Raw genomic sequence first — 17,886 nt, 5'->3', positions numbered from 1 at the left:
AGTTTACATATTCCCTCTCAGCCCAGGGGGTGAGTACGGTTTAAACAGAAGGTAAACACACTATTGTGGACTAATGCAGGGGTTCTCAACCTTGGGGCCAGGGCCCCATTCGTGTTCGCGAGACACAAGGAGAGGGTCTCCAGAAGCTTTCAAGAAACCTATTTTTACCCTTTTACCCTTATTTTTACTTGCCATATTTAACTTATTTTCATCACTTTTCTGTGTCTATGGCAATATTTTTGCTCCTTTTAATGCAATTTTGCTACATTACTCCCATTTCTGCCACTTCTCCATCAAATTTCAATGACATTTTCCCCACTTTCAAAACATTCCCTTTGAACCCTTTTTTCCCCCACTTTTTATGACTGTTTTTGGCCATATTTGACATATCTTAACCTATTTTCATCACTTTTTCTTGCCATTTTTCATCCTTTTAATGCATTTTTTGCCCATTTCTGTCACTTCTCCATCAAATTTCAATGACCTTTCTGTACACTTTTTCCACTATTAAGACATTTCTGGCACTTTTAAACCATTTCCACCACTTTTCCTACCTAATGTTGCATATGTTGACCCATTATTGTGACTTTTAAACTCTTTTCACCATATTTGATGCTTATTTTTGCCAGTTTAACTACATTCACAATTTCTCATGCCCACTATTTGCCAGTTTAAACAAGTTACAACAGTGAAAACAAATGTAAAATCACTTTAAAATTTAAAATTGCATTAATCTTTCTTATCAGTAATGAAATGTACTACTCTGATTTTATCGTACATACAAAATTGAAAAGGTCATAACCAAGCTTTTTTCCACTTTATATTTTCAAAATGTGAGTTCCAAATTGCTTTACATCTGGGTGTAATTCTATTGTGAAAAAATTATTCCTTTTTTGTATATTTATTATTACTCTTTTTATCAGTTAGTTTAAAACAACGGGATTTTGGTTTGCATATTTGATACTCTAGGTGACCTTTAAAAAGTTAAAGGTAGCCTTTCAAATTTAATTAAACTCCTTATTTGTTACAGAAATGGATTTAGTGATAAGAACATTTTCATAAGAAAAATAAATAAATTGTTGATGAGATAAACTTTGAAATTTTAACAGTAATGCTACCATTAGTCCAAATTATTTCATTATGAAATAGTTTAAATGTTGTAGAATATCTGTATTTTTTTTGTTTTTTTTTTTGTTTTTATGAACCTCCAAATACTTCTCACATATTTTAACAGCAATATTAAACAGAAGTTTTTCATCAGTTTCATTTCAACACAGGATTTCGCTTTTGTTCACATTAAAATTAGGGCTAGAAGCTTCGGAAAATTATCCAGTCAAATTTAATGCATTTGAATTTGTGATTTATCTTTAAGAAATAAATATTATCTTTCTGTTGAAAATTGATCAGGAGTGTTTGATATCTTCCAAAATAAAAGCTCTGCCGGAATTAAAAATAAGATGCAAGATATAGGACAACCTTGAAATAAGAAATATTTTATAAACTTTAGTAAATAATAAAACATAGCAATAGTCGTAATAAAATTATCTCAGAAAACCAAAAAGCTGCAAGGCTTCTAAAATCACGGGACGTTTATAAAAGTAGTGCATTTTAATTTATATAATTTAAGTTATCCAATAAATCCAGAATTAATCTAATATTAGAACTATTTTGACTCTTAGCCGTGAAACCATTTTGATATTTTTTTACAAAAACAATTGGATTTTTACAGAGAAATGTCGCTGTCTGACGTCACCAATCACGTGATTTCAAGATGGCGGAACCCGGGCTGTAGAAAGGTAAGGAGTCCCATTTTTTTTTTAAAAAAGTTAATAATAACGAATATGGTGCAAAATAATGCGTTTTGTTAGCCATATATCTTCCAATAAGGACATTTCAACGTTATTTTATGACTTCCAATCAAATACGAACGTTAATTTACCGTTTTCACAAGTTTATATCAATATAAACATGTTAAACCGGGTTATTCCTGTGTGTTCCGACAAACTTCTCCAAATTAACCGTCCTTAAATGTTTATTTTCACTGAAACATTGCGATAAACGTTTTTAGGTGTCACAGATTTTCGTAAAATAGTACATAATGGTTAAATTGTACAAACATGTTACTTTTATTTATTTTTTTTTACGATTATTTAAAGTTGTTAGTGGCTAGTAAAGTAAGAACATGATTATTTCCTGTGAAACGTAATTGAAAATGAAACGATTGCCTAAATAAATGAATATAAAATATAGAAATGAAGTACTTAAGTTGTGAAAATGTAATATTTAATCAGTGCTTTTAACCTGACTTTAAACCAATACTGCCACCTGCTGGTCAAATACAGCATTACAGTTTAGCTGAAGAGAAGATGAAATCCGCTAAAATGCACGTTTATTTACATGTTTTCCGCTTTCCATATGCCTTAAAAAAACGAACAATTCGAGTCTACTTTTGCTTATTTTTACCCTTTTTCTGCAACTTCACCAAACCTATTTCCATCATGTTTTCTTGCCATAATTTGCTCATTGTAATGCATATTTGCTACTTTACTCTTATTTCTACCACTTTTTTTGACACCCTTTCCACCTGATGTCACTTATGTTGACCCATTACTGTCACTTTTAACCTCTTTACACCATATTTTATGCTTTTTATTATTTTTGCCAATTTAACCACATCTACTAATAAAACTACAATAAAATGACTTCAATATATAATTAAATTTGGATTCCAGGAAAATAGGGAAGCTTAGAATTTAGAAAATAATCTTCATAAGGTTATCCTAAAATACATAAATAAATAAATAGGAGCATTTTAAATTCAAATTTGATCTGTTTTTAGTTAGATTTAATTTAATACATTTGGGTTAAACAAATGTACTATACTATTTTAATGTAATGTAAGTGTAATGTGCACGTGTGGAATATTGAACTCAACAACAGAAGTGGCAGGCTCTTAAAACTTTATTGGCATTGATGCAAGACATTGTTTTTTTTTTTTTTTAATTCCAGTTACATTGAGTGCATTAACTGCTGTTACAAGGAGAGATTACAAGTTAAAAAATAATAGTTTGGCAACACTCGAGGGCTCGCGTTTCAGCCTGAAAGCAAGAAAACAAGACGACACTTTAATCATTCTCTCAGTTAAAGTGCAAAAGGCAAAAATCTCTATTTTTTTTGGATGATTTCCAGTTGAAAAATGACTCGAAGAACCGTTTCTACCCTCCCGAAGCAGACAGTACACAAGTTCTTCAAAGTGCAAATATGATGACCAATGACTTACGCTAGTATATATGTATATATATTTATATAAACATGGCATTCAATGGATGGCTAAAGAAAATTAATGCACATTGTTCAGAAGGTTTTTGTCCAGTTTGGCTCAAAGTTTTTTGGCTCAATCAAAAAGGTTGATTGAGCCAATAAAAATCTCCCCATAAAAATTATGGGGAGAGATTTGGCTAAAAAATAATCACAAATATATCCACAATTTTCATGTCTTTTTTCAGATTTTCACGTGTTTTTTAGATTTCCCTTTTTCATATTTTCATGTGTATTTTTACATGCAGTTTTCAGACGTTTTTCAGAGTTCCATGTTTATTTAAACTTTTCACATGTTTTTTTTTAGATTTTCATGTGCATTTTAATATTTTTACAGGCATTTTTCACATTTTCTTGTTTTTTAGATTTCCACGTGTGTTTTTCATATTTCCACATGTTTTTCCCCCTTATTTTTAAATGTTTTTCAGATTCCCAAGGTTTTTTGTTTTAGATTTTCATGTGTTTTCTACATTTTCATATGTTTTTTCAGATTTCTTAAAATATATTTTAATGTGCGTTTGTCGAATTTTCACACGTTTTTCAAAAAACATCAACACAAATCACGCGTGTGAAAATTGCGCATATATTCGTGAACATTTTTGAGTCGCATATCTCCCCAATAAAAAAAAAAATAAACCAACCTCCTGACGACAAAAACAGGCTGCAGAGAGATCCAGCACGCGAACCTTTGATTGGATTTTATTGCGTCATTTTTTTGCACTTTGTTGGCAAAGAGCGATAAATCAGCACCTCACTTTCATCACAAAGCTCTTGTTACGGTCCAGACGTTTGCATAAGAGTCGACACGCAACAAACACGTGCAAACACTGACATTTTCAGTGGAAACGCTGATTAAAAACGCACCCAACGGGGTGCGCTGGTGTTTTAACGCAGGTGTGTCGAAGGGTTTCTTTTTTTTTTTTTTTTGGCTGGATTCGAACAGAAAAACCCAAAGACGGTTCACACGTGCATAGTAGAGGAAAAAAAGTGAGCATTTTTGATTGAGTATCTGCGATATGTCAACCTGTCAGAGATGGAAACTACATCACAGCTTCAGTAAGACTTGTTTCTGAATGGTGGAATGGTCGGTTTTGCTAACGCTAACGCTAAATGAGATGCATCTTTTTTTTTTTTTAAATGTGAATCAAAAGAAAATGAAATCATGTCAAGTGCAAACTGTCCTCGTCCTTCATTCCATTCCATTCCTTCCCACGTCGTCTCCTCTTCACTGAAACGGCTCAACAGTCAGGTTATTCGAGGGAGGGTGTAGCAAGAGGGGTTTGGGGGGGGGGAGCACATCACAAAGGAGCCTAAAGGGAAACCAAACCCAGGCGTGAGTGTGAGAAAACGCTACAACTAACTCAGTGTGAGTCGTTTACCTTCAGTAGAGGAAGAAGAGACGCGCTCGATGAGACGTTGCCATGTTCTCCGACATGTTGCGAACTTTTAAGTAGTTGACGAATCCTCTGAAGAAGAGCAGGAGGCCTTGGGGGGGGGGGGGGGGGGGGGGGGGGGGAATATGTGCACATAGTTGAGTTTATTTAGTCACTTTCTAAAGGTTATGCAGTGACAGCAGCAGTTTACTCACCGAGCAACAGGAAGATCCACCAGAGCCAGTACTGTCCGTTAAAGTATCCGTTAAAGTAGTCGGAGAACTGCGGGGGAAACGGACGTTCAGCACCGTCATTCATCATTTATCGTCATGCAAAGTTCAACCAAAAAAGAACAATGTATTTTTTAAAAACATAAAATTAAAATAGAAAAAAGATTTCAAATCATAAACACCGTGAACAAATAAGTGAGTCTTTTGTTCGAAAATGCCTCTTCTCCATCAAATTTCAATGCCTTTTCTGCACATTTTTTTTCCACTTTCGAGACATTTTTGGCCCTTTCCACCACTTTTCCCACCTAATGTCACAATTGTTGACATTTCAGCACGTACCCTCACGATAAGAATCCACTTGATGAGGGATAATCCGAAGCCGCAGACGGCTCCGTAGCGTCCAGCGATGGTGTTGGTCAGACAGAAGGACAGGCAGAAGCCGATCCAGTTAAACAGGAAGGCCACTGGAGGGGGAGAGAGAGAAACGCAACACGGGAGGCGTCAATCATGGTGGATTCTCCCACGCTTTATTGTGAAAAAATCCATCCCGGGACGACAAAGACACTCACTGAAAAAGGCCAACATGAAGATGCCGTCGTTTCCCACTCGGAGCTGATCGGCGTCGCTGAAGTCGTCCCGTGGAGAGAAGTCGTCATCCTAAGATGGACACACTTAGAGCTTCAGGCCCCGCCCAGGATGCGACACATGAAGAAAAGTGTCTGGTTTTCTCTCACCTGAGGACTCACCTCCACAGCCGAGGCTGCCATGGAGGCTGCTTTGGCCTTCTCCGCTTCATCGTACGTGGGTAGCGAGGTGGCGACGCTGTACGGCGGGGGGACGGGGAAGTCGCTTTGGAAACTGGTTTCTATGGAAACAAGAGAAGATCCTGTTAGCAATGAGGAATTGAAGTCATTACATTAAGATGTTAAAGGAGCATTACCTGGTAGTGCTGTGCGATACATAGAACATTTTATATCAAGTTATGGGGAGATTTATATCCCGATAACAAAATATATTCCGAAAAGACTGAAAATTGCTATTCATTATTGATTAAAACAAAAAAAAAAAAGCTTAAAAGAATTCCCAAAATAAATTATACTTTCCATTTAAGAATCTTCTCAATAAAGGAATATTTGTGACTTTTGCTACATATACTGTTGTCGCACGTGTTCTGATTTGTACATTCGTATGTGGAAATACCACCACTGCTATAATTTTTAACCGTACCTGTAGTGAATCTTACTCTATCAAAGATCATATATGATAGATGTTTCTTTAGGTTATATTCTAACTTCTTGAGCAGCAGGAGATAAATGAACATTTCCATTTACGATAAATGTTTGCGGCTATTTTGCTTGGAAGAGTCATATTGGCTATAGTGACAGTTTGTAATCAGACTAATTAGTGAGGATGCATAGGGTATTCATACCCTTTTATTATTCTTTCGTATTCTGAAACTCATCCCACAATATTCAACCTATTTCAACAATTGAGGTATCAAACTATTCAGAAAATTCTGTACTTCTCTGCTTCTACCTTTTCTCACCTGGAACTTTTGCTCCCATCCACTTTCATTGGAACTTTTAACCCCTTCAACCAGTCTTTAACTGATTAAAACCATTCAACCTTCAACATGTTCAACTACTTTTCAACATTTTTCAACCGATTTCAACCTTTTTCAACCCTTGCTAATATTAAATGAATGCTAAGTTACTGCTTTTTCTCGGTGATTGCTAATGCTAGGTTAGTGCTAATGCTAGATGAATGCGAATGCTAGGCTAATGCTAACACTAGGCAAATGCTAATGCCAGGCTATTGCTAGGTTAATGCTATTGCTACACTAATGTGATTGCTAGGTTAATGTTAATGCTAGGTTAATGCTAACATTAGGCTAAGGCGATTGCGAGGCTAATGCGATTGCTAGGCTACTGCAATTGTTAACGCTAGGCTAATGTGATTCTTAGGCCAATGTTAATGTTAGGCTAATGTAATTGTCATGCTAATGCGATTGCTAGGCTAATGCTAGGCTAATGCTGTGCGACGCGAGCCAGCACCTGCATCCTCACTTGCATTTTCTTCAGGAAATGTAAATATTCTAGTTGATGATTCCGGTCGCTCAGGGGGACTCGATCTGGCCGAAAAAAGCAGCGTTTCCCCTCCGCATACCACTGTATCCATTTTCTACGTCTTTGTTGCGCTAAACTAAACACTTAACGCTCATGTTCGAGCACGACCACACAAATTAAATTATAAATGATAGACGGTTATAACGTATGGTAGACGTTTTTATATCCCACTATGGTTATATATCGTTATATCGCACAGCTTTAATACCTGGTGCTGCAGCCGTAGCTCCCAGTTCGATGGAGGCGTACGGAGGCGGGGGGGCATCGGCTTCCCCCTGCGTCCTCGTCCCACTCGTCTCCCCTCCTACAGGGAGGGCCTGGTCGTCTCTCTGGGCTGAGGCTGAGGTGCAGGGCTGCTGCTGCTGGTCACTGGTGGACGCCTCGGAGGAGTCGTCCTCATTGTGCAGCTGTAGGGCCAGAGGAAAGGAGCGTTTAGTGTTTGGTTTTATACGACCTTGGAGGAGAATTCTCAGCTGTGTGTAACAAAGAGTCATTGTGGTTTTAATCTCCTGAGCTTTGGTCCAGTTTACTCAAAGCTGCTGCTGCTGCGTCGGGGCCGATGTTATGTAACAACGCAAGATTTGCACATTTCACCTTTGTTGGTGTGTGTGTTTGCAAAAGCTGCGGTCGGTTGCATTTTTTTTTTAACAATTTGAGCCTGTTTTTGCTTATTTACCATATTTTCATCACTTTTTCTTGCCATAATCTTGCTCCTTTCAAAGCATTTTTACTACATTACTCCCATTTCCATCAAGTTTCAATGCCTTTTCTGCACATTTTTCCCACTTTCAAGACATTTTCAGCACTTTTCCCACCTAATGGCGCAAATGTTGATCCATTATTGTCACTTTTAACTAGGGCTGCCCAATGAATCGGATTTTAATCGTGATCATGATTTTGGTTGCCATGATGAAATAAACCTGAACGTAGGGTTGGGTCGTCGCGATCTGATATACAGTATCCCGATATTTGTTTTTTATTTTATTTATATCGCGGTACTTGTGTAATGTAATACGAGAATTTTTTTTTTTAAATAAATAAATATTGATATTTGGCACCAGTGAATCAATAACATACCACGAGACAAAACTTTGCGATACATCGTCATATAGATATTTAATTAATATTCTTATTTAAAACTTAGCCTTTGGTACATTGGGTTTATTCTTATTTTTGTTATTATTATTATTATTATAATTCTTATTTAAAGTTTAGCCTTTGGTACATTGGGTTTATTATTTTTTAAAACATTTTTTTAATTATAATTCTTATTTAAAGCTTCATTTTGCACTGTAAACTGTACACATATTGTTTGCTTAAAAGTAGTGTAATAAATAGGTTTTTTTTTTAACCAAATACGATAAATAATTGTGATTATAATTTTGTAATAATCGTGCAGCCCTACTTTTTACCATATCTCAGGCTTATCTTTGCCATTTTAACCACATTGATGATTTGTCAGGTCCATTATTTCCCAGTTTAAACTAATTGTTCCAACATTGACAATTTGAATTGTTTTTACCACTTTTTTCGTCCGTTTTGCAATTTGCCACTTTGAACCAGTTTCTGTATTTTTTAAACTCCATTTATTTTGGGGAGGGGGAGTGCGGTGAAAAGGTGGAGAAGAACATTTCAAAATAATTTATCCTGCCTCGTTTGGTCGTCTCAGACAAAACACAAGTGTAGAGTTTGTGAAGGTGACGCTCGTGTGTGAAACGGCTGCTCACACAGCGATGTTTGCCCCCAACAGAATGTGAGAAGTATGTCAACACAGGAAGGCCAAAGTTAAAGAGATACACATGTCGTTAGATGTTGGAGGGAAAAGGCCTTCTAGTGTTACAGAAGTGGTGCTACAAGGACGCAAAGATCTCCAACTCAGACAATCCAAGGTTAAACTCCTCTGTGACGTCTGTAGATATGCCTCACGTGCATGTTTTGGGAAAATATCACATTTACACACAAGTCTTCATTGTGGCCCCATTTTTATTTCACCAATTTCTGTGACAGTATTGAAACCCGTTGTTAGAGAATGTCTGTGGTGTTTTATTTTGAAAAATGACAATAATTATTTAAGCTTTTTGAGCTTCCTGCACTGCATATCTATTTCTGTGATATTATTGTCACATGTGCGTTATATATTTGTATGTATTCTATTATACATACACATTATTGTTTTTCTATTTTAATTCTTTTATACTTTTATAATTTTACTCTATTCTTTAAGGGTTTAACGGAGAAGTTTGGGATATTATTTTGTTATTTTCATACACATAATCACAAATAATAATCCTTGAATTGCGTATTGTTTTTGTTTTTTTTAACTGTGCAAAAATAATCATAAAAAATAACGAAATAAATTTATGTTAATATAAAATGTAAAAATGTAATTTTAATCAGTATTTCCAGGCGACCCCAAGGTTGAAAAACACTGCTTTAATTAAAATCAGGTGCAAATATGACCAGGAAATGACTGAAATTCATATTTTGGGAAAATGTCACTAATTTTTTTTTTACATGGCTTGTGATGATTATGATCTTGTGGCACAAAAAAACAGGTTTAGCTGATGGTGTATTGGCTTAACTGGTGATTATTTTACCTAGTGACACATGAGAACGCGGTGATCCGTTGCTTGGCGGTAATTAAAGTTTTCACAAATAATGTTTTGGGAGCACTTTTGATCATTATTATCATTGTTACTAATGGTAACAATACAGAACTGGTGTTTATTATCATTACTACGAACTCAATAATTCCGAATTGCCATGAAAGGACACGAGTCATCGCTCAGCTATTTTATAGGAACGAGTCAGCTTGGTCGTGCCTCGTCAGGCCTGTTTTTACCCCCCAGGACAAAAGTGTGACGCCCTTGTTTGTTTTCCCCCATGTAATACTTTTTCAAAGCCTATTTCTTCCTGAAAAATCAAGGAAAATGTGTCCTTAAATTTTATTTATGTGATTTCCTGTCAAATTAAAGCTAAATCAACAACTTACAAAATATCTAGATGCAAATCGTAAAAATATGATGATTAAAATGTTCGTTGGTGAGTAAAAGTTGACAGAGATTACTTTTATTTTGAAAAATAAGTGTAAATTATAAATGTTAACCCACAAAAATATGTTTTGAGGCAGAATGGTAACTTTATTTACGCCATTTTCTCCATCTTTATTTAAGCTTCCCATCATTTCTTCTTAACATTGGTTTCATCAAAAGAAAGCACAATACTTAAAGGTTTAGCTACATGCTAACATCCATAAACAGGCTGGTTAACAGGAGAATATTATCAAATGTGATACATTGACAGACGTGTGTGCCTTTAAATGTGTTTTATAATAGTTATTTATAATATATGTATTTAACACCCGTTATAGAGGAAAATGTTTTATGCTAAGGTGGCTAATGCGGAAGTGTTTGTTTACAAGTAAACAAGTTAACCTTTGAGTCCAATAGTGGCGAAATAGAACTAAAATTTAAACCATGGACGCATTAAATGGTGTTTGTACGTTGATATATATATATATATATATATTTATTTTAGATTTTCGTATTTAAGAGGAAGAGAAAGGCGGTTTTAAAGCGCCTGGAGGCCCATGTTTTGCTGACGTTTAAAGGCCGACATTCGGACGCTGTTGGACAGCGCGCACTCACCACTTGGTAACGGCTCGCTGGATCCATACCGACCCGCGGAGCCACCGAGGAGAAACCCGGGATTAGAGAGGCCCAAAGCGGGAATGGATACGGAGAGGGTGCGGTGTCTGTGTCAAACTGCGGAGGCAGAAATGGCTGCAGTTTTATCGTCCCACACAAAGGCTGTGGATAAAGAGACGTGAAGCAATGGCTCCGCACCGCCCAGCTCACCTTTCAAAATAAAAGCCAGAGGTAGTGTAATGCGTCTGTTATTACAGTGTATTTGTATAAATTAGCAAATATTGTAACAACGGGGGCCGCAGAAATCTCAGTTTTTGAGGTGTCACACTTTTAACGTTTAAAAAATACATATGTCAGCATTTACAATAATGGCCAATGTGTGTTTTTGTTGTCGTTTTGTGAATTTATGAGTCGGGAGTCGTTTCTTTCTGTTGTACACTCTTTTCATATTATGTTTTTTGTGGTTGTTTTGCATGTCTTTTTTAAATATATATATATATATATATATCTTTATATTTATATTTATAGTGGTCTTGTGTTCATTTTGGAGCAATTTTGAATACTTTTCTGCAATTTTGTGGGTTTTTGGAGTAAATTGTGTGTGCCTTCAGAATACTTGTCTTTTTCTGTAAGTCTGTGTGATTTTAGTAATTTTGTGTTTTTGTGTTTTTTTTTTCCTGTAATGTGTGTTTCTGAGGTTATATATGTATATATTATTGTGGTCATTTTGTGCGTTTACCGTCCGATCGCCCCAAATTGTGACCCCCAGCCACCAGTTTTTCATCTTACCTTAATAATTATTAAAGTTAGAGTTGATTTACGAGTCCTATTTCAATTTAAAATTAGACTCAAGCAACAACAACAAATTTCCAAGCATCAAGGATTTAAAAAAAATAAAACAAAAGTTTAGTTTTGAAGCCACAAAAAAAAAAAAAAAAACAGGTTTGCTTTTTAAAAATCTTGCAACAATGAATATAATGTTTGGCTGTTATAATTTAACAGTTTCATGTCAAACTCCCCCCCCACAAGTTCCTCTTGGGAACACATCTTTAGTCTTTCGACAAGGTTATCACCATAGCAACACAGAAGATAGTAGCAATGTGAACACAATATATATATATATATATATATAAAAAACTAAAGTTCCACCCTAGAATATTCATGAGAAGAGGAGCCACGCCCCCTGTCAGTGTATGTGTTGGAGATCAGACTGGATCTGTTTGTTCTCCTTAGTGGATCCTTCACTCTTTTACACTTTCTCACTTTTATGAAAACGTTTCCTGAACAAACAACAAAGCTGTTTACAGTGCAGAACATTTGAAAAAAAATACAAACATTACAGTTAGTGGAAAAAAGTGCAAGTTAGTTGACATTATAGGAATAAAAAAAGATAAATATTTATAAATATCCATCCATCCATCCATCTTTTCCCGCTTAGCCGTTTCCGGGTCGCGGGGGCAGCATCCTCAGTAGGGAGGCCCAGACTTCCCTCTCCCCGGCCACTTCCTCCAGCTCTTCCGGGGGGACCCCGAGACGTTCCCAGGCCAGCCGAGAGACATAGTCTCTCCAGCGTGTCCTGGGTCTTCCCCGGGGCCTCCTTCCGGAGGGACGTGCCCTGAACGCCTCACTAGGGAGGCGTTCAGGGAGCATCCTAATTAGGTGCCCGAGCCACCTCATCTGGCTCTTCTCGATGCGGAGGAGCAGCGACTCTACTTTGAGCCCCTCCCGAATGACTGAGCTTCTCACCCTATCTCTAAGGGAGAGCCCAGCCACCCTACGGAGGAAACTCATTTCGGCCGCTTGTACCCGTGATCTTGTTCTTTCGGTCATGACCCAAAGTTCATGACCATAGGTGAGGGTTGGAACGTAGACCGACCTGTAAATCGAGAGCTTTGCTTTTTGGCTCAGCTCCCTTTTCACAATGACGGACTGGTGCAGACTCTGCAGTCAGAAGATAAAACTTATTGCACAGAAGTGTTGGGTTGACATGTGAGAATAGTTTCCAGATTGTTCTGCCTGAAGACTCTCTTTACGATAGCTGTGATGTCTGACCATGAGACGTCATCAGAGATCTGGACTCCCAGGAACCTGAATGTGTGGATTCCCTGTTGATGTAAAAGGGGAGAGGGTTGGTTCTGTTCCCATGATGGTTGGACATGAAGCTCCATCAGCTCTGAAAAACACTAAATCAGAGGTAAGGCATAAAAGTTGAAAAACTATGGATTTTGTTTTCTGAGATAACAAAAAAACTAGTGCAAATATGATGAGCACACTTAAACTGTTATTGAAATGAAGTACGGCATGGAAATTCAATGAGCACAATTAAACTGGAGTAAAAATGCATGAAAAATGAGGAAAAACAAACAAAATCACAAGAAAGGCTATCGTAGGGCATAAACATGGAAACATTTTGGAATTATTTTTCTGAGAAAAGAAAAAAGCAGTGAGGCATTAATAATGAGGAAAAACGTGGAAAAAACAAAATCACAGGGAAGCCTATATATAGTAAGCCATAAAAATGTAATAACTTTTGATTTTTTTTCTAAAATAAGACCATATCATAAGACCATTAAAACTAGTGCAAATATGATGAACACACTTACACTGGGAACAAAATGCAGTAAGGCATGAAAAATGAGAAAAACATACAAAATCAGAAGTAAGGCTATAGATATATATAAACACACACACACACACACAGCTGATCAGCCTACCTGATACATCACATCACAGACCGCTACTACTAAAGACCACACACATCAACACACACACACCAAACAAAGTTCCTGCAAACACGTTGACAGAGATGAACCTGCTGACAGCATCGATAATGAACTGGAAACTGGACTAACGCATGCTAAGCTAAGCGAACAAAGTTTAAAAAAAAAAAAAAAAAGACCACGGTTTATCGTCATCAAACCACAAAGCACCTCCGATTTCTTTCATGGTAAGATTTAACACTTGTATGGAAGGATAAAAGCTAACATGTCATCATGTTGAACTAAATGTTTGCATTTTAAAACTAACGTCATTGTCTTCTAGTGTTCATGTCTTCAATTTAATTTGTGTTTCTAAAGCACCTGTTTACACTTCAAGTTGTGTTGCAACACACAGCCTTAACCACAAGGTTAGATTTGATTAATGCCATTTCATCCAACACAAGTTGAATTTGAGAAAGTACTTATAAACGTGATTTATTATTTAATAATAATAATTATAATAATTAATGAATCAATGCCTGAAAATGTGCCTGCAGAATAACTTGAGTTTACTTTACACACACAACTCAGTTTTATCGACCCGCATAGGTTGCATTATTTATTATTTTTCTGAATCAAACAGTAAGCTTTTTAATTATGTTATTTGTGGAAAAAAAGTAAATTAAGTGTTTGATTATGATTACCTCACATATCATTTTTTTCATAATTATAATCCTAAAATTGTTTTGTTTTTTTGTGTTTTTTTTTTTTTTTTTTTTTTTTTTTTTTTTTTTTTTTAAGATCGCTCCTGCTGACTTTGGCAAACCATCTCTATCTCCTCTCTGGTTTGGTTAGGAAGCCATACATTTTTACTTCTTGTTCGGAGTGATTGGAGCAAACCACGGTGTGTTTTTAAGGAACCCTTTTTTGTGCCTTACTATTGCCTTACCTCCATTATGAGGTGTTTGATTTTTGTTTTTTGCTAAATTTTATTCCTTACTATAGCCTTGCCTTCGTTATGAAGTGTTTGAAAATGTTTCACTAAATTTTATGCCTTACTATAGCCTTACCTCCATTATGAGGTGTTTGATTTTTGTTTTTGCTAAATTTTATAACGATTATAAGAAGAGGAAGAAGATTCTTATTATCATTGTAATAATAATATTGTTGTAATAATAATAACGATTACACCGCATAAGAAGAGGTGTAATCGTTATTATTGTCCGGCCGAAAACAACGCTCAGTGAAGGATGGTCCGCCCGGACAATGTCAGTGAGGAAATCGGGAGAAAATCAAATCCAACCATGTGTAGGGAAGTGTTTCTGTTATGGTTATGGCCGTTGTTGTATAGGCTATGTTTAATTTTCCTTTTGTTGATTATTTTTATTTCAAGCATAGATTGATGGATAATTTATGCAATGTATGCCTTTTTTGTTTAATTTTATGTTATTTATTTTATTTATTCTACTACTACCACCATTTACCATTTGCACGGGTACTGTGGAATTTGTTCTTTACTTTATATGTGTTTTTCAAATAAAAGAACACTGTGAAATTGAATTATTTCATTTTCTCTTTAAAAGCAAACTACCCCCCCCCCCCCCCCCCCCCCCCCCCGCTCTTTTGAAAATCTCCCTAATTTTGAGGTCTCAAGGTGGTAGCCCTTTGCATTAATCAGTACCCAAGAAGTAGCTCTTGGTTTCAAAAAGGTTGGTGACCCCTGCTATAGCGTTACCTCAGTTATGAGGTGTTTGAAAAATGTTTACAAAATTTTATGCCTTACTATAGCCTTACCTCCATTGTGAGGTGTTTTATTTATTTTTGCTAAATTCTATGCCTTACTATAGCCTTACCTCCGTTATGAAGTGTTATAAGTTTTTTTTGCTAAATTCTATGCCTTACTATAGCCTTACCTCCTTTATGAGGTGTTTGAAAAATTTTCACAAATTTTTATGCCTTTCTATAGCCGTAGTTCATTCATGAGGTGTTTGAAAAATTTTCACAAAATTTTATGCCTTACTATAGCCTTCCCTCCGTTATGAAGTGTTATAAGTTTTTTTTTTTTGCTAAATTTTATGCCTTACTATAGCCTTACTTCCTTTATGAGGTGTTTGAATATTTTTCACTAAATTTCATGCCTTACCTCCTTCATGAGGTGTTTGATAAAAATGTCACTCAATTTTATGCCTTACTATAGCGTTACCTCAGTTATGAGGTGTTTGAAAATTTTTTACAAAATTTTATGCTTTACTATAGCCTTACCTCCGTTATGTGGCATTTGAATTTTTTTTTTTTCACAAAATTTTATGCCTTACCTCCTTCATAAGGTGTTTGAAATTTTTTTCACTTAATTTCATGCCTTACTTCCTTAATGAGGTGTTTGAAATTTTTTCACTAAATTTCATGACTTACAATAGCCAAATACGCAATCATATTTGTTTCCTGCGCTCCAGCAGCAAGTGAGGAATGAGCAAAATCAGCAAATAAAATTCAGTGAATGTGAACGCTGAACGACAAAACGCGACAGAACGCTGTCAGTATCCCGTCCCACGACTAGCATTTCTGCTACCACAACAATATAGTATAAATGTAATAAAATTAGTGAAAAATGAGGCCTGAGCCCGACCCGAACTCGGGTCAAGAATCTAAACTCTAGCTGTAAGATAAACAACACGCAACAGTTGCATGTTAATAAAACAGGAATTAATGTGATGCTAATGCTGTGTGTTTTACAGGAGGAGGTAGATGCAGGAGCCATCATCGTACAGGAAGCTGTGGAGGTGCTGAGCAGCGACACGGAGGAGAGTCTGTGTGACAGAATCAGAGCAGCAGAACACAGAGCATTTCCTGTTGCTATGGAGCTGGTGTGCAGTGAGGCTGGGGGAGGACGGACGCATTGTCTGTAGGAAAAACTACTGATACGGGCGTACGTGTATAAATAACTCTTAGTGAATGAGTCTGTGTGATCTGATACTTGCAAAATTTTGGTTAACAACAGCTAAAACTTGTAACATTCCTCTTATATCTATGTATTTAAAATGCTAATAGTCTGTGTTTTAGAGCCTGTGTTCCACCATCTTGACATCACATGACTCACCACAAATTAGGGATGTAAGGATTAATCGTAGGGCAGTTTAAAATCGATTCATAGGTATCACGGTTCACATCTATGCTGTGAAAATTGAATCGCAGTACTTCGTCTAAAAGTGTAGGCGGTGGGCGGAATCTGCTACTACTTTCTTTCTGGCCACCTTGTACTCTTAAACATGTTCATAAATGATTCCTTACCCCTTTAGCACCGAAAGAGTTTCTGTAATATTACGTGAATATCTGTAAAAGTCACGTTTTTCTATTAGCTCTGTCTGCTAGCATAGCATCTCTTCTGCAGTGCAAGGATATCTGCATGCCAACCGACCACTGGGTTACCAGCACCCTCTGCTGGTCCAAACAAATATCTGACATAAATACAGTGCACACTGTTTTTTTTTTTCTTCTTTTTAAAGTCCAATTGTTAAGGCACAAAATACATTTTCAGTTGCACTTTTAAAAAGTAAAAAGTTTTGCATTGTTTACTATAGAACCAGAATTTAAAATAATGGGCTGCTTCTTCTGCTCTGTGAACAAGACTTGTATATGAATGTTTTTTTTTGTTTTTATTCCAGGTCGATGCTGACTAACTTCACTACGTGAACTAAATCAAAGTTTTTCTCTGTATTTCATTGTAAGGTTTTTTGTAAAGTCAGTTTTCTTACAAAATAAAAGGGGGGAGGAAAGTTGGACATCTCCCTCTTTCTTTCTTTGTTTTATTTATTTTGTTTTACAGGCTATAGTAAGGCATAAAAACAGGCAAAACGAAGGTAAGGCTATAGTCAGGCATAAATTTGGGAGAAAAAATTTAGAGGCGTTTGAAATGTCACCAAATTATGCTTCACTAAAGCCTTACCTTTGTTTTGAGGCGTTTTAATTTTGGGTCTATATTGCTTTGTTTTATGGTTTATTGATGAAAACGGTGTTATTGTTTTTTGTTTGAAAAGGAGATGAAGAACAACTGTTGATTTATTTTGGATTCACAGATGAATTAGGGATGATCCAATTATACCCAGATCCCAAAACTTATGTTACTTGGAAAATGTATAGAAATGCAATCAGGAGACTTGGACGTACACATTGTTTAGCATTGATAAAATTATTTTAATGTTTAATGTAAAGGTTCATAATGTTTATGTTAACTGCATAGTTAAAATTAGATAAAAGGGTTAATGTGAAACACAAATAAGCTAAGATAAAAAGGTTAAAAGTAGTTGGTAAAATAAATAGTTAAAAATGATTAACGTGAGTTAAAATATGAAGTTAACTTTAACAATGTGATTCAGTAGAAAAATGAGGTTAAAAAGATGAAGATTCTAAATATTTGATTTGTTTCTTTGTTAAAACTGGGCAGATAAATATCAGACATAGATGTAAAATGCTTGTAAAGTGTGGTTGTTAAAATA

General features: G+C 35.9%; 1 protein-coding gene and 1 long non-coding RNA gene across 2 annotated transcripts; one reads left to right on the top strand and one right to left on the bottom strand.

Moving 5' to 3' along the window:
* The first annotated feature begins 1,770 nt into the window (after nucleotides 1-1,770).
* On the top strand, nucleotides 1,771-17,572 carry LOC114478902 (uncharacterized). The gene is made up of 4 exons (XR_003675924.1): nucleotides 1,771-1,796; nucleotides 10,585-10,925; nucleotides 16,129-16,319; nucleotides 17,056-17,572. It is a non-coding gene; the product is annotated as an uncharacterized LOC114478902 (long non-coding RNA).
* ndfip2 (Nedd4 family interacting protein 2) lies at nucleotides 2,944-10,827 on the bottom strand. The gene is made up of 8 exons (XM_028472196.1): nucleotides 10,695-10,827; nucleotides 7,256-7,454; nucleotides 5,656-5,786; nucleotides 5,491-5,578; nucleotides 5,261-5,385; nucleotides 4,907-4,973; nucleotides 4,698-4,803; nucleotides 2,944-4,628 (listed from the first exon to the last, which is right to left on the bottom strand). The coding sequence occupies exons 1-7, from the start codon at nucleotides 10,719-10,721 to the stop codon at nucleotides 4,700-4,702; spliced, it is 741 nt and encodes a 246-aa protein (XP_028327997.1). The 5' UTR covers nucleotides 10,722-10,827; the 3' UTR covers nucleotides 2,944-4,628; nucleotides 4,698-4,699.
* Nucleotides 17,573-17,886: the final 314 nt, after the last annotated feature.

Source organism: Gouania willdenowi, chromosome 2 (genome assembly GCF_900634775.1).
Source record: "Gouania willdenowi chromosome 2, fGouWil2.1, whole genome shotgun sequence".
NCBI classification, from domain to species: Eukaryota; Metazoa; Chordata; class Actinopteri; order Blenniiformes; family Gobiesocidae; genus Gouania; species Gouania willdenowi.
Note: the sequence above shows the minus strand (reverse complement) of the source record. Positions and strands in the feature narration are given on the sequence as shown.